A 20,671-nucleotide genomic window follows, 5' to 3' on the forward strand; every position below is an offset into this window, starting at 1 on the left:
CAGGAAGAGCTTTTCTTTTTTGCATGGATCTACTACTAAAATTCTGCTCCCTTGAATGCAGCAGTTAGCAAAGGAAAATAAAGACTTCTAGCAGACAATGGAAAGACTTTAAAAAAATGTTTTTTTAAAAAAATGCTGCCTTTAGCTTTCCCTTTATTTTGTAGCATCATGCACCAAAGAACATTACTTCTGCAGGCACAAGTTCATGCAGAGAACACCACTTTCACTAAAATAGAACTACTTCAAGTTATGCAACACTCATTAAAATTACAAAACCTCTCAAAAACCTGACCAGCATGTTAAGGCGCACTTGAGTTCTACGTTTGTTAAGTTAGTGGCTGCATCATGCAAACTGGCAGCAAGGAACTCCACAGAAATAGGAACAGGAACAAACTTTCATGCCTGATGACAAGGCAAAAACTAAGAGCACCTAAGGGCAGGGATAAACTTCCCCAGCCCATCTCAGCAGACTGGAATTCACAGAGAAGATGCCAAATCTTTCTGAGGAAGGTTTAGAATGAGCAGAAGTACAAGAATATTTCTTATTTCATCTCTATCCATACTATATTCTCCATTTCAAAATTCCTATGAACTTAATTAAATTCTATGACATTAATTCAATCTCATTTCCTGTGAGCACAGTGATCTTGTTCCCTGGACAACAGCCAGAGTAAACAGTCCAAAATGCTTACCAGTCCATCCATAGTGTCAACAGAGATAAAGTCTTAAAATCTGTATCAGTCCCACTATTGTTTTGTTACAACTCTGCTTTAGTAAAGATTATTATTCCAGAAGGAAGCACATTTTGTAGATGTAGCAGTTCAAGGTAGCTTAAGATAAAGTCATTAACCAAATGCAGGAGGAAAAGTAGATGGTTGCAGTTAGCCTGAGGTAGGATTAAAACCAAACCCTGCAACATTACAGCAATCGACAAGATTTCCTACCACTGAAATACTCCATTCCCTGCCCGCCAGTGGCATACAGTGCTATTTAGTGATCACAATGATTCACTACTGCACTGCAGATGAAGGTCACTTTCAGTCTCAGATGACAAGAAGCTAATGTAACTTAACACCAAAAAGTGCAAGTTTATTTAAATGTTCTACTATATAGATATGTAAAATTAAATCCGAATGAATTAAAAAAAAACATTTAAAAAAAATCAGGAGTCCTGGAACTTAGACCAAGCTGTCAATCCTTCAAACTTTGGGAATTAGCACTGTGAGACAAGCAAGCAGAACTAACAGCCTTTTAAGATCAGCCAAAAAACCAGTCATGCCACACTCGCTTGTGCCACATAGGATTAACAATTACGTACTCATGCCAACGGACTGACAAATAGCAAGGTCTTGCACACAAGCTGTCTGGATTACTGCTGCTAGCTCAAATCGCAAACACACACCTTTTTCTTGCCTCTGCCGGCTCATACCAGTGGGTTTCAGCTGCCTTTGTTTCTCTCTGTCTGGAGCAGCAGACCTGGCTGGCAGAGTTGGCACCCCTCTTGACTTTGTGGGTCTCATGTAGCCTTTCACCTGTTCTGCTGCTTTAACTCTCTCTTTCTTTGCCTCCTTCACAGCTTTTTGTTCACATTCTTCTTCTTTTTCTTTAGTTGTGTCTTGAGGTTTATCTACTTCAGACTTCAGTGCCGGAGCATCCTTCAGGTGAGCTTCCCCACCGTGAGCAGCATCCTCTTCTGCAGGCCGAGAATGACCTTTATTGTTATCTTTAGTACTTATTTTGGTTGTTTGGGCAGCTGTCAGATTTAAACCAGCAGCCTCTGCTTCAGCTGCTTTATTGTCCAAACTGCCTGGGCACTTCAGTGAGCTCTGCTCACTCTTCTTGCCTCCATCCAGCTCAGCCTCTTCAGCTTTATTCTCCATCAATGCTTCTGCCACAACCTGCGACATGGCTGCTTCTGCTTTTCTCTCTGGTATTGCTGGAAGTTCTGGGAAAATGCACCCAGTGTCCTTCTCTCCAGAAGAGACAGTTGCTTCTAGTTTCTCTGTCCCTTTGGCATCTACAGGAGCTGGTCTATTTTTTGAATCTGCCACCTTCTGAGGAAGGTCTGAGGAAGTGCTGTCAGTGTCGTGCTTTTTATCAGTGGTTCTTATTTCTTTATTATCCACCTTTGCCACAGGAGAAAGGTGAACTTTGTCCTTCTTTGATGTAATGTCCTGTTTAACTGAATGATCCAAAGAAAGTGGTTTACCTGCCTCACTGCCACCCTCGGAACCAGCCTCTTTGGTTTTACCATCTTTCTTTGAAACCTCTTTTCCATGCTCTTTGTGTGCCAGACTGATCGGTTGCTCACAAGATTTCTGTGTGTCTATCTCCTTCTTAGCACCAGATCCAGGCTCTTTGCTGCTTTTCTCTGTTACTGCTTCAGGAGGAGTAAGCCCCTTACTTCTTGCACCCTCATCTGTCTGCTTTGGGAAGCCAGAAGAAACATTGCCAGTGTTACCACGGCCAGTTACTGCAGTCTGAGCAAAGGATTCAAAGTCAATTCCTTTATTATTCCAAAGCATTTGAGGGCCAACGGGAAAGTTCTTAATATTTCTGTTTTCATCTACAAAATCCATGCCTTCCATTCCATATTCCATCTCAGATCCCATGGGAGGCTGCACTTCACTCCTGTTTGGTTTTGACTCTAGAAAAACAGGCTGCTCAGAGACATTTTTAGCCTTTTTTCTACTTCCATCATAATCCCTCTTTTTAGATCTATCAGTAACTGTGGCCAGACTGCGATCTGCCACTGCTGGATGCTCTAGGATAGGAAGTCCACCCCCACTGGTGCAAGGACTGGGACTTTCTGCTTCAGACTTGTCAGTTATCTCCATGTCATGAGGAGGAAACATCTCTGCACCTGCTTTATGCTCCAGAAGAAATGGTTGCTGCAAGTTAGCCTCCATCTTTTTGCATTTCTCTTTACTACTTGTGTGTGATTTTTCTGGCTCCAGAGGTATAGCAGGAGCTTGTACTTTAGTAGTATTGGTTGGGTCATCTAGCAGACTCGCTAAAGCACTGGAATTAGTCTCTTTGCCTTTATCAAAAGGCTGAGTTTGTTTAATATCTCCCACCTCTTCACCTACTGCAGGGATGTTACCTGGTCCCAGTACAACAGAGTGTACAAGACTATTTTCGGCCTTTTTGCCTTTCACATCTCTACTTTTTTTCTTAGGCTTGTCCACCACCAGTTCCTTGGTTGGACTGTGTGCCACAGCTGCGTCTGTCCTGTGCTCCGGGGGAGGCTCGGATGTATCGAGTTCCTTACCTTTATTCATGGGCCAAGTTTCTTTAGTGTTGAGTATTTCTGGCTCTGATGTCTCTATTTTATGACCTGAAAGAACTGGCTGATTAGAGAAACTTCTTCTATTGCCACCCCGTGTTTCAGGCTTTTCCAGCACATCTTGGGTTATACCGGTCAGATTCTCCAGCAAAAGCTCTCTTTCAAAACCAGACACCTTGTCTTTATCAAAGGTAATTTCTTTTGTGCTTCCAGCCACCTTCTCTTTGCTTGGAAGACTGCTTGTTTCCACCCCAGCATCCAGGACAGCTGCTTGCCCCAAAGGATTTTTTTCAGGTTTTTTTCTTTTCCCATCACTACACCTCTTCCTAGGTTTGTCTGCCACCAGTGTTGCATTATAATTTATCACAACTGATTCACCTGCAGAAGTAATTCCAGCCTCTTTGCCTTTATCAGTCAGATTTACCTCTTCTGTTTTGCTGATCGTGTCAGCCATAGCAAGATGCTTTCCTTCCTCCCTCCTGCTCTCCAACGGGAACGGTTGGTCTAAAGCACCCAGATCAGCTATTTTATTTTTTCCAACATTTTCCTTAGGCTCCTCTGTTACCAGCTCAATTGGCCTTTGCATTTTAGTTACATCTGATTTATTCTCCTTAAAACACTCAGCAGCAATACAGCCCCTCTCTCTGCCTTTATCACTAACACTAACTTCCTTAGTTTTATCAATTATGTCAGGAAAACTACTTGGGTCCGTCTTATTCTCAAGAAAAGGCTGCTGGAAAAAACTTCTTTCACCTTTTTTACTTCTTCCATCACTACCTCTTTTTTTTGGCTTGTCTGCAGGATAAGCATGTGTAATGCTTACTGATGGATGTCCTCTAGCAGTAAAACCTCTGCCTTTATCAGGGTAAGTTGTTTCTTTTATAGTCTCATCCATCCTCACTCCATCAGTAAGTTTGCTTACATCCTCTGAAAGCATCATCTGCTCAGAGAAGCTTTTGATTTTTTTTATTTTCCCTTCACCACGCTTTTTTTTAGGTCTGTCCATCCCATGTGCAATACTGGGATCTTTTCCAGTCTGCTGCTCTAATGCAATAAATGCTTTCCCTTTGTTTTTATCAGGGGAATCTGCTACCATCATTCTGTCCACTGCTTCAGCAGAGGTGGGTTGTTTGGTTGCATCAGACTTAGGCGACAGAAGAAATGGCTGGTCTGAAAAACTGTCAGCCTTTCTGTTTTGCAAAGCAGTAACTTCCTCGTGTTTTGGTAAAACTAATGGTTTAACAGGCATTTTAGTAGTATCTGTTGGGGTCTTCAATACTCCTTCTGAAGTACTAAAGTCAATGGCCATGCACTTATCGGAGGACACTGTTTTAGTTTCATCAGCTGCCTTTGGCTCATTAGGAAGCTTGTCCGACAGGGCCGCAGCCTCTAGAAAAGCAGGCTCTTTGAAGGATTCATTTTCAACCCCTTTGCTTTTTTCACAACTACCTCTTTTCTTTGCTGCTGCTTCTAGTGACCCACTGGAAGGCTGAAGCTCATGCCGGACAGTGTCACTGAATGCTTCACGCCTGGGAGATGTGCATTTAGCCTCCTTACCGTTATCAGAAAGGAGCAATTCTGAAGGTTTGGTCTGTAAAGAAGTTTCTACTTTGCTTAGATTGATCGCTTCTGAAAGGGATGCCGTCAGGTCAGCACATTTTGACTCCTTATACTCCCTCTTCTCATTTTTATCAAGCAAATCTCTTTCCACAGGCTTAGTTGACCCCTCTGCTGAAACAGATTCCCTCACCTTAGTCTTGCCTACCTGCTCTGAAGGAACCTCTTTTCTTTTGCCTTTAGATTGCAACATCAAACTGTCACCTCTCATTTCATCCGTTTTCATGACATCCTCGGTTTTTGCGTCTAACACAGACTCTAATGGCATGCTGGGATTTTGGGCCCGCTGTCCTGGTGCTGGCACTGAGAAGGCATTTTGCTTATCCAAGATACGACTTCCAGTTATTATTTTAGCATCCTTTGGCATATCTGAAACTCTGCTTCCTGAGGCAATTGACTGCTCTTTGCAAGCTTCAGCAGGCATTACGGGACAGACATCTGGTTTTTGCAATTCAACAGCAAATGGAGAATTTCTAGGAGCTTTTGAGACTGTTACATTTTCATCCCAGAAGTCCATTGTTCTTGGCAGCTGATTTCTCTTTTGTTTTGGTTTCTTCTTCTTTTTTTTCACAATGGCCAGAGAACTCTCCAAATCCCAGCTCTCCCTTGGTACATCTCTGCAGCTCTCCACAAACTCCGACAGCACATTGGCTGGCTGCTCAGTCGCCTTTTTATGTGAAACCCTAGTGCGAGGGGATGTTCCAGCAACACATCCAAGTTCCACTACAGAACAGGGGTCTACTTTTGAGTCAGTACTCTTCTGTTGTGGGAGACCTATTAGACGTTCCTCTGGTACATCTGTAATAGGCACTGGTGCAGGTTTTGCTCTGCCAAACCTGCGTTCACTTGATTTGTTAGCTTGCCTGATTTGTGCAGTAGGTAGACCTGGAATACAGGAAGCCTGCTCAAACATCGAAGCAACTATTTGCTTTAAAAAAAAATAATAAATATACTATATATGTGATTTTAGCCATCTAAAACAGTCCATACAGTCATATATGCAGAATTTTCCAGCACTGATACCACACTAATTCTAAAGCCACCTCAGTAGGGCTGGGACAGACATTTACACACAAAACCTATTTAAACTACTATCAATAAATACGTCAATGCTATTTAAAAATACGTAATTCCTGATACATGCTCCTACCCCACCAAAAAGCAACAGTTCCTGTAAGGACATGCTATCGCTTTTTAAAAATGCATTAAGGATCCATTTTGTCTTAGCAAGACAAGATAACAGATACACTTTTTATATGTCTAGCTGGCATCCTTCCAAAATGTGAAAATAGAGGTTTAGTGGAAAGATGAGACTAGGGGAGAGAGAAGGGGGAGTGAAAGAGCCAAGTTTCCCCCAGCACCCATGGTGGAAGCAGCGGAAGGCAGAACTTCCATAACAGAAGTCATTTGCTGTACTCCATTATAGGCAGCACAAGGTTTCCTTAGCTACAAGCTACTGATTTTAAAGAGAGCATCAGTCGTTTGTCACTTAGCCCTGGCCCACAAATCAGCCTCCAGTCACAAGTGTAAGCAATAACAGCTCATTGGAGAGGCTGGGTTAGTGGAGCAGGAAAAAAAATTACATTTCCCTTTGGTAATTACAAAACTCAATCTGGAAGGAGGTCTTCACTAGGAATATTGTAATAAGAATTAATGGTCCTTTTTAATACCAAAATAAAAAGCTAGTGGTAATAGCAAAAAGATGGTGAGCTTTTAAATTCTACAGCAGAAAAGATACAAGCCAGTCCCAGTGATAAAGTAATAGTAGCACCCATGTTTGGGTTTTTAGTCTGGTGAACATGGAGGGGAAAAGAATATTTAAGAGGGCAGGGATTAGAGGCAAAGTGCAAGCAGAATCACTGATGAATGCAAAGAACCACACAGCTGCTTGGTACAAAAAAAGATTTCTGCTTGCTCAAGTGGCAATGCAGTCAGTAGGAAAAGGTGAATAGTTCACAGAGGATATTTCCATTCTAAAATTGAATTATTATTTATAGTCTACCTGTGGGCTCTTGCAGGGTTTTTTCTTGCTGAGGCTCTGCATGTTGGACATGGTTGTGTTCAGCCTCCTCCTTTTCTTTCTCTGTAACAGTAACATCCACAGTAGCAACAGATTTTTCTGGAAGGATGTCTTTATTTTCTAGTGCAACGGCTTCTTTTACTTCTACTGGAACTGAAATACGAAAAACACGAACAGAATGCTTCAGTTCTTAGGAATGCAGGCAACCTGCAGTTTAAAAGCAAGCCCTTGGAAAGGGTATAGGGTTTATTTTATTTTTAATAGGAATTAAGTTTATAAGATATGGTAGTCTACTATGTATTATCTCCTCACAATCCCATTTTAAGCAGCAATTTTATATTTTGGCAGACATACCAAGGTGGACGCAAAACATGAAGCAAAGACTGTCTTGGGGCTTAAGCACAGGGTAAGGGTTTGTTTGGGGTTTGTTTTTTCCTCTTTGTAATCAACCAAATGCAGACTGTACTCACTTCCCACTGGAATTCAAATCCAGAATATACTCCATTATCAGTTTGGAGTTCCTATCTAATGCTAATCATCTAGTATTCATAGATACCTTAGAATATATTCATGCAGACACTACAAAATTCCTAGCTACACATAATTATAACAAGTTTTAATTTGTAAGACATAATTACATTGGAGAATGGTTCTCTGTGTAATTAATTTTATTTAAATTTTGAATAGAAATAAAAATTATGACAGACATTGGTACAACAACTAGGGATGAGGAAGAAAAAGACAAGTTATATGATGGTAATTTCAAATGTGAAGCCTACCATCTATTTATAACAGTCCCTGTGTTAGCACACACTAATAACCTTCTTGAAATTAAACCTTTGTTGCTTTTTCCTTGATAAGGAAAGGAGAACAGTGTCTCTAAGAAAGAACTTAGGTGGTGGGGCAGAATTTCCTGATAGCAAAGTGCTGGCTCTAGTTTTATAATGTGGTTTGCATTTCTCACCTGCAGGTTCTGAAAGATGGTTTGTCTGTTCAGAAAGATGCTCTTCATGGTGGCTGGGAGGTGGTCTGCTGTCTTTAGCTTTCTCTAAAAGGTCAACACAAGTTTCTGGGACTTTTGATTCTTGTTCCACATTTGTAGTTGCTTCTGCAAACGGAATGTAAAAAATAAAAATTCATATTATTTTTAATTTAGATCAGATTAAGCAAGATAAAAATCATTTCCTCACCTAATTCTTACCTTTCACAAGAAGCTAAAGGTTTTTCTCACTTTCAAAACAGTGGTAATCTGCTTTTTAGGATCACTTTCTACCAGCTTTCCCCTCCTGAAAGCCTAAGCGTTCTGCTAAAGCATATCCTTCCTGTATTATTGCCTCTCAGTTACTACATTTTAGTAGTAATTAAATTTTAGTAGGGATTTTTTGGTTAAAACTTCTCTCTCTTGAAATTTATTCCCATCATTAAACTAAAGAGTATTAGAAGGCAAGAAAGAAAATATCTTACTCCAACTCCTTCTGCAATCAATCCACATATGCTGCCTCTGCCTAGTACTATTTGCTCTATTTTGACAGTAATTTTCCCTCCAAAAGCATAGTGTCCTTTGGGAAGTCTATGCAGCACAGCAAATCTATTGTCCACCACATGGAAAAAACGAAAATGCCCGCCTCGCCACTTCAACGCCTATAGTCACTCCAAGGAAATGTCACAAAATTATCAACAAAGCCTGAGACTCTCCTCAGAAACCATTTTCAAGATAAGCACCTTTGTTTGAAAAGATTGTGTCTTACAGGATCTGTGGAGATTTCAGTATAAGCTGAGGATGACAGTGATACAAAAATAAGTACTAACAGGGATGAACTAAAATGTCTCTATGGCTGTCCTAAAAACCATACATCACTGCTAAGCATGCCAAGTCAAAAAAAAAACCCAAACCCAAAAACCAAACACCAAAAAAGCCATTAAGATATTCTAGTTTTATATTTTATAACCAAAAACACCTCGTGAAGCACTTCCTCTGTCTGTATCTTGACAGCAAAACTGAGCTCTACTTAAGATGTTTTGTGCAAGGCATAGCATAATCGTAGCTACTAAAAAAACATGCTTTTTATTTGACAGTCTTACCACAATTGTGCATCTGTGTAGCCATCACTATGTGCTACCAGGAGTGTTGCTGCTAGTGCTATGCCAACTTACAGTGGCCTTCTCACACCACTTGCCGTGCTATTTCAAGCCTGAATGAAGCTTTCAGGCATACACGCTCACCTGTGGGAGGCTTGTCGAAGGGTGACTTGTCTTGCTCAAGAGAAGACTCGGATGTCATCAGCTCTTCAGATGCAGCAATCTTGGTGTCAGCTGCAGAGAGAGACTTAGCCTCTGCAGAGGCAAACCCAGAATCCATGGCAGGAAGAGGCTTGGCTTCTGCTACAGGAGTAAACCCAGAATCCATAGCATGATGATGGTTGACTTCTGCTGCAGGGGCAAACTCTGCATCTGCTGCTGGTGCAAACTCAGAATCCATACCATGATGAGATTCCACATCTGCTGCTGGGGCAAATGCCAAATCCATAGCATGGTGAGATTCCGCATCTGCTGCTGGGGCAAATGTCAAATCCATAGCATGGTGAGTTTCCACATCTGCTGCTGGGGAAAACCCTGCGTCTTCTGCTGGGGCAAACTCCAAATCTGTAGCGTAATGGGACATAGCATCTGCTCCTGGGGTGAAGCCAGTATCCGCCACTGGGGTGGATCCAGCATTGATAGCATTAGGAGACTTGGCTTCTGGGGCAGGAGCAAACCCGACATCCATAGCCTGAAGAAGGTTGGCTTCTGCTGCAGGTGCAAATCCAGCATCCAGAGCTTGAGGAGGCTTGGTGTCTCCTGCAAGAATGGACTCAGCTTTTTCTGCAGAAACAGACATGACATCCGAGGCAGGAACACACGCTGCACCTGCTACAGAAACACAGATCACAGAAATCAACAAAATATATAGAATGCAAATATCTGACAGTGTGGTTTTATGACTAGAGAAGACAGGGCTTTCGCTCCCTGTCTTCTTGTCTTGCAGCATCACTTACTCCCCCCCGCTTACACCAGTGCACTCAAGTTGTACTAGTCTTTATGACACTCCTCAGTGCACCCAAGTGCTTTTCCTACTGCAGCCTCGTGTGCCTTGTTTTGTATCCTTGACTGCAGCGTTAGACATCCATCTGCTCCGAACGTACATCAGCCAAGAGATGCACTGTTTTCGTTTAAAAACTACCTGATGCTACATAGCTGGCGAGAGACCAGAGCTGCTGGATCCACTGCGACCAACACATTCCACAGAACATACACAGGAATCACAATGAGGGTTTTTTTCCTATATAGGACACAGAAACTTTTGGTGTCATCTTTATGAGCCCAGCTGTGTATTCCAACAGCAGGGGAAAAAGTCCTGAAACATTCCAGAGCCATACGCACCTCATTTTAAATATTGTTTATGCTGTTCACGGGTGGTATGGTGCTGCAACTTGAGCAGAAGCATTGGTACTCTTGACACAAAAGACACTGCCATCCAGTGAATCACCAACTGCCCTTTATTCTTTCATGCCCAACTTGGCCTCGTTCATTTTTTACATACTATCTACTAAAGACCGAGCTGTTAGTTTCAAAATAACATTTGTCAGTTCACAGTACAATCAAGCCTCTGCATTTAAATTCGCGTTTTCATAAAATACCCTTAAAGGAGTTTTTTCAGTCAGTTTTAGTTTGACATTTTAGCTGTCTAGAGGCAAGTTTTTACAAATTATCAAAAGCCAGAAGCACTAGATTTTTCTTCTGCAACTATTAATTTCAACAGCCCCAAGCACTGCCCATACTCTGTGTAATGCAGCACAGTGACCTGAACATCTCGGATATATTGCTGAGTAGATGTTAAAAAAAAATAAAATTTCTACTGTTTGAGTCACATCTAAAAATATCCTCCCCAAACAACAGGAAAGATATTAAATCTTAAATTAGATATTTAAACTGAAAAAGGAAAGAAATTAGAAAAACGGAAAAAGTCCCTTTTAAAGTAGCACTTCAGGATCCATTTAGATAAAACCAATATTCCAGTGAAGCAAACCAAAAAGATCCATTATGCACTAACCCTCATTTGGTTATTTGGGGTTTTTTTTTTGTTTTGTTTTGGTTTTTTTTTCTGAAGTGATATCATGATCCTCTCCAAAATAAAATTTAAAGATTGTGATTTTACAGAATAATAAGACAGTAAAGAAATAGATATTAGAAGTAGTATGGATGCTCCCTGGTGAATCATGGAAAGTACTGGAATAAAGCATAAAGAAACTGGACAAAGACTAGTGCAAAATGTACCATGAGTCTGATGCTGTATATAAATTGTATATAAATACCTTAAAAACTCTGTTTTAAAGAGAGTCTTTAAAACGGACAGTTTTTAAGTTATTTCTATATAGCATCAGACTCATGGTATAACCATGTTCTTGACACACCTTAACATTCTTCTGGAGCTAAAATTCCGAGAAAGTAAAGAATCATTAAATCAGTTACTGGACTGTGACACAAGAGTTGGAAAGTCAAATAGTCTTGCTATTTCTCACCAACACAATTCAGGTATCATAAACCTTTAGTCACAATGGAATTTGTTAATATCTTGCTGTGTTTCCTTCAGAAGAGGGAATCCCATGTCTTTCCACCATTACGGCTTGCTCATGACAGGCCTAAACCCTGCAACAACCTTTAGACCAGGGCAACTTTACCTGATGCCGCACCTTTTGGTCCATCAGTAGCTTCAGCCCCTCCTGGGGATGCTGTTACTGCAGGAGGAACAAAACCAGGAGCCACTGCTGCAGGGCTTTCCGGCAAATTCAGCTTTATTGCTTCAGTCACTGTAGGGGGCACTGGGCATACAAAACCAAGCTTGATTAAACACTCAGAAAGATCTTAGCAAACAGCTTTCTATTCTGGAGTTGCCAGGATGTGAATCACCCTCTCAAGGTGCTGCCTGGAGCAGCAACCCTGATGAGTAAGCTTCCCCCACTTCAGCGTCCCAGTCGGATCAGACCAAAACAGAACCAGTTTTTATTGTCAATTTTCAGAAAATTAGTTTGTGCAATACTTGGGAAAACACTTGCATCTTGAGAGAAGCAACTGCTGTGACAAAGTTTAGGAACGTTCAGTTACAAACCAATCCAGTTCTACCCTGAGCCCTTGGCAGAGCCAACAGCTCCAGAAACACTTTCTACCTAGGACCAGTGTTAAACTACTCTCCTCTTAGCTTGTTCACCAAAATCAGCAACAGAGATCCCATTATGGATCAAATATAGTAATATACATACAACCGCAATGGAATTATGTCTCAATGGAGCTTCAAAGATTTAACTGTAACCAGAATCTAAAGATTATTGGACAGAATATACAGGTTTGCAATTAGAATTTAGTTTAAAATTCTGTTGATTATGCATGAGCCAAACTTATGTTTGTTGGCGCCCTCAGCTGCACCAACCCTTAGAAGCAGTAAACATGAGTGCTCCGACTTACTGTCTACAAAGACTAGAATCCTTGACAGCAGTCAAGTTCCAGTTTTAGAGTTTCTTTTCAAGAGTAAATTTTGTTCTATTTATTATTTTAGTGTCAAGTAATGCTTGAACACACATCCCAACTGAAAATTCAAGTACCTTCACTATAATGGAGACGCACAGAATGGAAACATAGTCTGGAATCCACACAGCTTGCTGCTGAACATATTTTTTTTGCACACATCTACATCTGCTAACTTAATTCCCCAAAACCCATGAAAAGGGCATGCTTTCAGTGGGGTAAAGCCCTGCTACACGATATGCCCCCAAAAGGGCATGCCACTAATTCTACTGACAGTCGGGCTTGTCACTGCATATACTAAATTTGTTACCCTAAATTAGAAGTAAACAGTCTATAAAATGCAGGGGTCTCCCCACCCCTTACAGCACTAAACCAGAAAATGCGTGTCAAGTAACATTTCTCTAAAACATGCATTTCTATTGTAAATTGATTTGAGAACCAGAAACAGTGCTGTTCTTGGTCAGATCCCACTTCACTTCTTTACAGCCTTATGTTTCTTGAAAAGGCAGACTAATAGAAAAGCTCTGCTTCTGCTGTTCAGAAACTGTCTATAGACAGTTCCTGCAGATCAAGTCGAAACTATTTTTACCTGGTGGCTCAACAAAGAAAGAGGCATCTGGTCCCGTCACGTCATGCTGAACTCCCATCCAATGTTCTTCAGGCACTATGGAAAACAAACACATTTAGTCCTGCCACTGACACTAACACTGCTCTATTTTTTCAATTGAAGGTATTGACTCTGCTGTTTTGTGAGTTCATTCTCAGGTAACTTCACAGTTCCCTTTAAGAATGGTACCAGAACATCATGTTCTTCTGTGACTATTGCTAGTGAAAGCTTGCATCAGAGAAGAGTTATACAACAGCACTGACCCCAGGACCCAACAGAGCAGGTTCTTTGCTCAATTCTTCTGGGCAACTGGCTCTCGGTGACCCTGCTTGAGCAGGGGGGGTTGAACAAGATGATCTCCAGAGGTCCCTTCCAACCTCAGCCATTCTGTGATCTCCTAACATCTTCAGAACATTCACACTGAACCAAGAACTGTCATTGCCAACACAATGCTTTCTAATCTTAACTCATTTTACGTATCAACTCCCCCACCAAGGTTCTTTAGGACTAGGAAACCAAGATTTTCCAGCTGCATACCCTTCAAACCCAGCTAGCAAGACAGACAGTAATAGCAAAACATCTGTTTCTTACCTGCTTTGTCTTGCAGAAATTCTGCAGTTGAATCCAGGCCAATGAAGGCTGATGGGTCTAGAGCCTCTGCAGGAGAATACAGGGGCCCCAAGAAAGGTTGTTCAGGTACCATCATAGATCCATGTGGTGCTGATGAAATAAAAGGCTGTTTGTTAATCACCACGCTAGCCCCAATGACTCCCCCCCCCCAAATTTAAAGTCTATACAACACTTGGAAAATAAACTATTCTGTTCTGCTCACAAGCAGCTTAGATAAAGTTTGTAAGCAGCTCTCTCAATCAGCTCACCTTTACAAACTGCATTGTAAATTGTGTATGCATATCTAATTTTTTTAACAAGGTATAAGACAGTAAGCACAGGCAAACTATTTCCTTTTGCTTTCTGCTTCTGCTCCTATGAATTCTTATTAATAACCGCTTAAACTCCAATAGTCCAAAACCTGAAGACCACTTCATGGAAAAAGTTCACAGGTTTCTAGCCATGAAGACAAGAACCATCAGTAATGCCTGCTTTAACTCAACTTGTCTAGTTGTCCTATTTCCTTCTGCCTAAATACACTTCAAAAAAAAAAACCACCTTACTGGAAGTAGCTATTGGAATGGTTTTAGGCACAAAAAAAAAAAAAAAAAAAAAGGTGATTATATAGTCTGTGAACTTATCGGCTTAATAATTTTCAGTACATGAAAGTCAACAGAGAAAACACCAAAATCTGACTATCAGGACAAATGCCAAGAAGGAACTCACCATGGATGTCTCTGGAAGCATCAGCATGGTCCGTGAACAGCGGCACATTCTGCATGTCAGTAGGAAATGATAAATCAGGCAGATTCTCCCCTCTGTGCATGCTGAAGGGGTCTAGCAGGAGACAAGGAATGAGGCCAGTGTCACCACACAGGGGGAAGACATGGTGCAGAGTAAGATTATTTAAAAAACAAGATGAAGATGCACCTGACACCACAACTGGACTTCTGAGGGAAAACTACTTTCAAGATTATTTACCAGGGGCAAACACCTTCATAATTTAAATTTATGCCCAACAGTAAAACACAGTTGCTCAGACTGCTTCCTAGGGAAAACTGACTGAAGTTTAGATTACGACTGTTGCATGGAGAACCCATCTCCTCCTCTCAAGGAGGAAGCATCTGTTTCCAACCTGATGGACACATACAGCTAACCTGAATCAGGAACAACAGCTGAGCTCCAGATCAGTTAACTCGACAGCAGACCAAGGAAAGCCTGCATAAGCTACATGCTCTCCTCCCCAACAACAGTACACCAGTGTAAACTGACTGATGGTCAGTTTTTTTAACCAAGTTACAAGCCAGAGAGGAAAACAACACATTTCCCAGTGTCCCAGGCAGATGAACAGCCTTCACCCTTAGTTCCAGACCAGACTCACTGGTGAGACTGTCAGGATCTTTAGACCATGTTTGCAAGTTGTCTAGTGCCAGCTTTGGTTGGTCTAACACGCGTTAGCTTTATTCTGCTTTTGGTCCATGCTTTAAGTGGATATATCAATGTCATCTGCAAAAGATGGTACTCCAGCAGCTGAGGATTCAGCAAGAGAAAATTCCTTTTCTGCAAGTTTTACTTTTTGTGTGCACACACCTCCTTTCCCCTCAAGTAATCAGCATGGGCATTCAAACCAGACGGGACAGAGAGAACCACCATGCCGAGTTTTATAAGATGGATTACTTAACTGAAATGCCATGAGTCAGAGAGCAGACAGATGACCTCACTGACAGAATAAAACTAAGAAAAGATGACCCTTCCACGAGTTAGTCACTGTACTGTAATACAGTCAAGGGCAAGTCACTGCAAGGGGAAGGAAACGTGGCATTCCCCTCATTTAAAAACTAAAAGAGATGCTGTTGATGTCCCCCTTTGTGCATCAGTTAGATGACGTGGCAAAAACGAGCGACCCAGATTAAACCCTGTCTCTGCTCCAGAGGGAGAAAGGGGAGAAGTGGAAGGAGTTATGGCTGAACTTTTGTTTCCCATCTCCAAAGACCCTCCACAGACTCAAAGTGGGCCTGTGCCCTACACAAGTTTTAGCATTTTTGTGACTGGAAAGCGATGCCGCGCTGCTGATGACAAGGTGACGCTTCCAGCAAAACACATTGCAGCTGAAAATTGAAAGGCAGGTGGGTAAAGATGAACTGTATGGATGGCATACGGCCATTTCAGGAAATTATCAGTTCTTGCATTAAATGAGCCCTGAAAATAATTCTCTACTTGTTCAAAATTTGCAGCTTGTTTAGAATATTAGGAAGCCAGACAAATGTTAAGAATCTGAGAGTATTGTTTCTAAACAGGTGGAGGTAAGATTGACAAAACATTTATGGAAGTTTCTCTTCAGCTCACTTCTATAGACACTCGTATCCTTTGCTGTTCAGAGACATAGTTCCAGTTTGCCAATGACTGTGGACTAATAAAAGCATATTACTGTAGATCATTTAAATAGGAACTCTTCATATTTAGATATTTACCTGTAGTTACAGTAATAAATCATTATACACTTGTGATTAAGGGGCTTGCAGCACTTTCAAAGCTTGCAAGCAATTAGATAATGTTTAGGTTTTATTCATTCTACATTACAATAACATTTTTAAAACAAGTCTTTTTATTACAGGTAGTGCGTAAAATACATATGTATGGTTTTGCTCATAACTTTTACTTTTGTTGGGTTGGGTCCCACTGCCAGATCCCAAGGCAGTGTTTGTAATATATAACAGCAAAGTCCAGAGCAGACTGAAATGCACTCTTCCAGCTGCTCACAGAAGTGGCAGAGCTGGCATTTCCCGTGTTCCTCACCAAGGAATGAGCAATTACAGCAGTGCTGGTCAGGAGACCTGTTACACCACTGACCAGAGAATTCTCTCCTTGGGAGGGAAATCATCCTACTGTTTTCCAAAGAGTGTGCATAAATACATTTAATAAAACTGTAGACTTTTATGAGTCTGCTGTTCATATTTTTCTCCTCCTGCTGACAAGTCCTTAAAGCTTGCCTATCCTCTCTGATCCCTCTGCTCAGTTATGGGAATCCACTAACCTCTAAGCAGAATCTCTTGTTTATGCAGTACCAGGAAGAGCAGTATGGAGTAATACTTTCACATTGAAGTATACGGGGTACCTTATGCATGTACAGATGTGCGAGATATTCTAAGGACGTGAAACCTAAGGAAAAGTGGTTTCATGCAATAGATAACCCACAGATTCACATTATTCAGGCCAAAAGAATACTGGATGATGGGCTAGGTATGTAAACTGCTCTTAATCAACAAGTTTGTCATGTGGCTATTGAGCATAACTACATCAACATCCCATTCTTTCATCTAACAAAGCAATGGGAGGGAAAAACCCAACAACTGTGTTTTAGAAACTAGTGGCTCTTTTTTTCCAGTTGTTCCATGAATCATTTCTTGCCCTTGTAACAATACGTAATTTCTTCACTGAATCTCTTAGTAAAGATGAGATTCAGATAGCGAGATAGTAATTTAGCAAGCACATCTACGGTGCTCAAAAAAATATATATAAAAAAATTTCATCCTGTTTCAGCCACTATCTTTCCCAGGTTTATTCCTGTTATAATCTGGGCAGCACATACATTTCTAATACCCTCCAAGAGCTAGCAAGTAATTTCCCATAAGCTTTCTCAAAAATGAGAGAAAATTGGGTGAAAGTTGTTGGGTGAAAGGGTATCTTTTTGCAGGGGCAAGTTATACAAGGTTCATTTAATTTTCAAGGGAGTCAGCAGCTACACAGGCTGCCTCTGGAACAGACCAACCTGCATTGCAGACGCAGCTACGTGACAGCTGGAACTGGGATTTCTGAGAGCCAGGCAAGACTGGCTTTCAGCTGTCAACAATTTTGGCAAGGTTTGCACTGAAAGCCACAGTACTTGAGAGCAGTTAAACTGTGGGAGTCAACCAAAAACTGCTATCGCCATGTGAGCCGAGTCAGGGGGAAACCTGCTCCCCTCACACTCTAACACAGTGGACTAGCAACTCCATTTTTAACCAGTTAGACTATGCTCTAGGGCAAGTTAGGGGCTTGATGTGCTAAGTTAACTCTGGTGTCAAGATGTTACACATTTTAGGAAAACAGAGCAACACATCCTGAAGAACACAGGTGTGAGTACAAGCCAAGAGGACAAAACCACCCTTAGGGACAGAGGCTAGGACTCTGTCAGGTTACTCAGCTGATAAAATAACTGATGCTAAAGTTTTAAGAATAATACAGTCATACCAGCCATCTCCATGGGTTTGAATATGGGCTGTGATTCAAAGCACAGGTCTCCATCATCCATCGTCCAGGAGTCATTACGATCGAGAAATTCTTTGTAAGACAGCTTTTCATCCATGATTTCTCCTGGGAATACTGAAATTAGAGAAGAAAATGACACACTCAAAAGAGAAAGATTAAGCTAAAATATTTAAGATAAGATTACTGCATGATATGACATTCAGAGGCCAACAGATAACACGAACCGTTAGCCAAACCAGAGACCATGAATATTCATTTTTTACTGCTTTGATCCAACTCTCCAAATTTAAGAAACAGAACAATGGGAATTTCTGCTTCTTGATACACATGTAAGATGGAGAATGGACTCACATGTCGAAGTGCTGCCCTGTTTTCAAAGGTTGGACAATTCATGCTAGCTCCTCACACTCATCTTCAGGGAGATTTTTCATTAACGTAGGAGCTAGAACAACCCTGAGACCCTTAACTTGAAGCTGAGCAAAGCTTTCAAGTCTGTCAATACAAAAATGCCAAACACAACCTGCTCATCAGGTCACAGTGGGGAGGAGGGGAAACCAAAGCTCCTTCCTGTCCTGCCTAAGCATCGACTTGTATGCGCTGAATCCGACCATATTTACCAAAATGCTAGTACCACCACAGACACACAGTACCCATAGGATGGTTTTGCTCTCTATTTTACTAGGAAGACAAACTCCAAATTATTTAAGTGAGTAACTTTTCCCTGAATACCTCAAAGGCCTTTATTTGTATATCTTTATATTTCACACTTAAGCCTAATCTTCCCCCAGTTTACAATAAAGACAGTTCTTTGAACACATCAACACATCAAAGCCTGATAGTTTATATCTAACCAAGGAAAACTTTAATCTTTCTTTGCTGGCCCATGTTAAAAACAACTGCACTGAGACTAACAGCCTTCAGCAATTTGAGATGTTAGAGAGTTAAGTATTTTATTACTGAAGCCTTGGTAGGCACTTTTCACAACCTATAAATGCCTCACAAAAAAATGCATGCAAATAAAGAAGTTAGACTACATAAAACTATTTAAATAAGGTTTGTCACAAGGAATATTGAAAATATGCAGATCAGCCTTTTCCTGAAGTCCTTATAAGGAGCTAGAAGACATTCAGTAAATCAAAGCAAGAAAGCTCAGCTGTGAACTGAGACACCCTCCAGCAGCAGCATAAAGACATGATGTGGGCTCTCTTCTTTCTCACCATCCATGCTTGTTTTCTGTTTGTTTGTTTTGTTTTAATTTACATCTCCACTTTGCTCCAGCCTATTATCTTCTCCCAGTGTAGCACCTTGGGATGAACTAGTGGATAAGCAAGAGCCAGTAGCAGACATATGGTGCACTGACAACAGCCCCAGCTGCACCAACATCTTCATGAACAAGATGATTTCACTTCTTGTTCTGGTAGGCTGGGATTTAGAGGCCCCTGAGAGTGCTACAGGCCTCTCAAGGAGGGTGGTCCACCCCTACAAGTTCAGGAGAAGCTTTGGACATGAAGGGAACCACACATGCATCTCCACTGACCACTATTTTTATCGCTTTAACTTTAAATCACTCCAACAGAGAAACAAAAGCAGCAGCTAGTGGTAATGGCTAGGATGGGGGGGGGGGGGGTGGGGGTGGGAATCACTAAGGCATAAATTAAGTTCGCCTTGTAAATAAGAGATGTATCAATATGTACAGCTATGAAAGCTAGCTATAAAGGAGCTAACACTCACAAGGTTTGATTTACACTTAAGATCAACACACAAAAAAAATCCTTTACTTCAGCCATGTCAATACTGGCTACTCTATTGTAGCTCCCTCAGTCTCAGCTGTTAGGGTAAAAAGCCTGGTCATTTCAACTTTCAAAGACATTTCTAGATCCTGTAGTTGCACAAAAGAAACAAAAATACAAGTCCTAAAGTTTTCAAATATGACAGCCACAGTGGAAAGGCTCAAAACAAATACCCAGACTCGTGACTTTTCAGATGAATTTTCTTTTAAGGAGACCTGAATTTGTCAACTCTTCTATTGACAACATAAGACTTTCAAACCGATTTCTAGCTTCTTCTGGAAAGAAACGCAAAAAAATTTACACAAATTCCTTCTCTCATCCCCTAATGCAATATGCTACACTCTCTTGCCAATACACCTCTTTATGCTTTTAATATTTTTACCTTCACCTAGGCTAACAGTACCACTTGCAAGACTGGAGCTCAGGAAAGGAACTTGATAGTGTGCCTCAAAAGATATCCCTGAAGACAACCCTTAACTCAGTGCAAAACTGCAGTTAATAAAAGCAAACCCAATGTTAACACACAGAAGGAACAGAACGGAAGAAATAATTAAAAACAGAACACTGGTATATAAAAGCAACAACCGCTGCCTCTTCTAGGAGGCTGAGGTATCAGCTAGCTGCAAACAGAATTCATAGCAAGGTGGAACAGAGATTCATAGAGAAACTGTAAAAATTCCAATAATAATAAAGTGATTAAGAAAGAGTAAGATGCAAGAGGGCTTCTGTGGGTTTTTTGGTTTTACATCACAAAATAATGAAACAATACCAGTACAAATCAATCAGTGGTTACAGCAGTTTGATCAGAGATTTTGTTCTTACAAGAATAGGAGGGGATTCAATGAAGTTACAAACACGTAAAAATCTCAGATTAGTACATAAATACTACTTCTCATAATTAAAATCTGGAGCTCAATGCCATACAGTGTCCCTAG

The 20,671-nt window shown here is 41.0% G+C and overlaps 1 protein-coding gene across 20 annotated transcripts in view; it reads right to left on the minus strand.

The window, feature by feature from the left end:
* The window catches only part of MAP4 (microtubule associated protein 4), a 165,146-nt gene that overhangs the window by 50,598 nt on the left and 93,877 nt on the right, over positions 1-20,671 (minus strand). For 12 of the 20 annotated variants that reach the window (XM_041122364.1, XM_041122355.1, XM_041122365.1 and 9 more), the window contains 9 exons: positions 17,929-18,060; positions 14,425-14,535; positions 13,681-13,809; positions 13,072-13,146; positions 11,642-11,782; positions 9,147-9,833; positions 7,888-8,031; positions 6,906-7,076; positions 1,403-5,788 (listed from right to left, as the gene is read on the minus strand). In XM_041122364.1, coding sequence (XP_040978298.1) covers positions 1,403-5,788; positions 6,906-7,076; positions 7,888-8,031; positions 9,147-9,833; positions 11,642-11,782; positions 13,072-13,146; positions 13,681-13,809; positions 14,425-14,535; positions 17,929-18,060 — 5,976 coding nt within the window. The remainder of the gene's footprint in view (positions 1-1,402; positions 5,789-6,905; positions 7,077-7,887; positions 8,032-9,146; positions 9,834-11,641; positions 11,783-13,071; positions 13,147-13,680; positions 13,810-14,424; positions 14,536-17,928; positions 18,061-20,671) is intronic. The other 8 variants (XM_030008097.2, XM_030008096.2, XM_041122357.1 and 5 more) reach the window with 7 other exon arrangements.

The sequence above is a fragment of the Aquila chrysaetos genome, chromosome 3 (assembly GCF_900496995.4).
Source record: "Aquila chrysaetos chrysaetos chromosome 3, bAquChr1.4, whole genome shotgun sequence".
NCBI lineage: Eukaryota > Metazoa > Chordata > Aves > Accipitriformes > Accipitridae > Aquila > Aquila chrysaetos.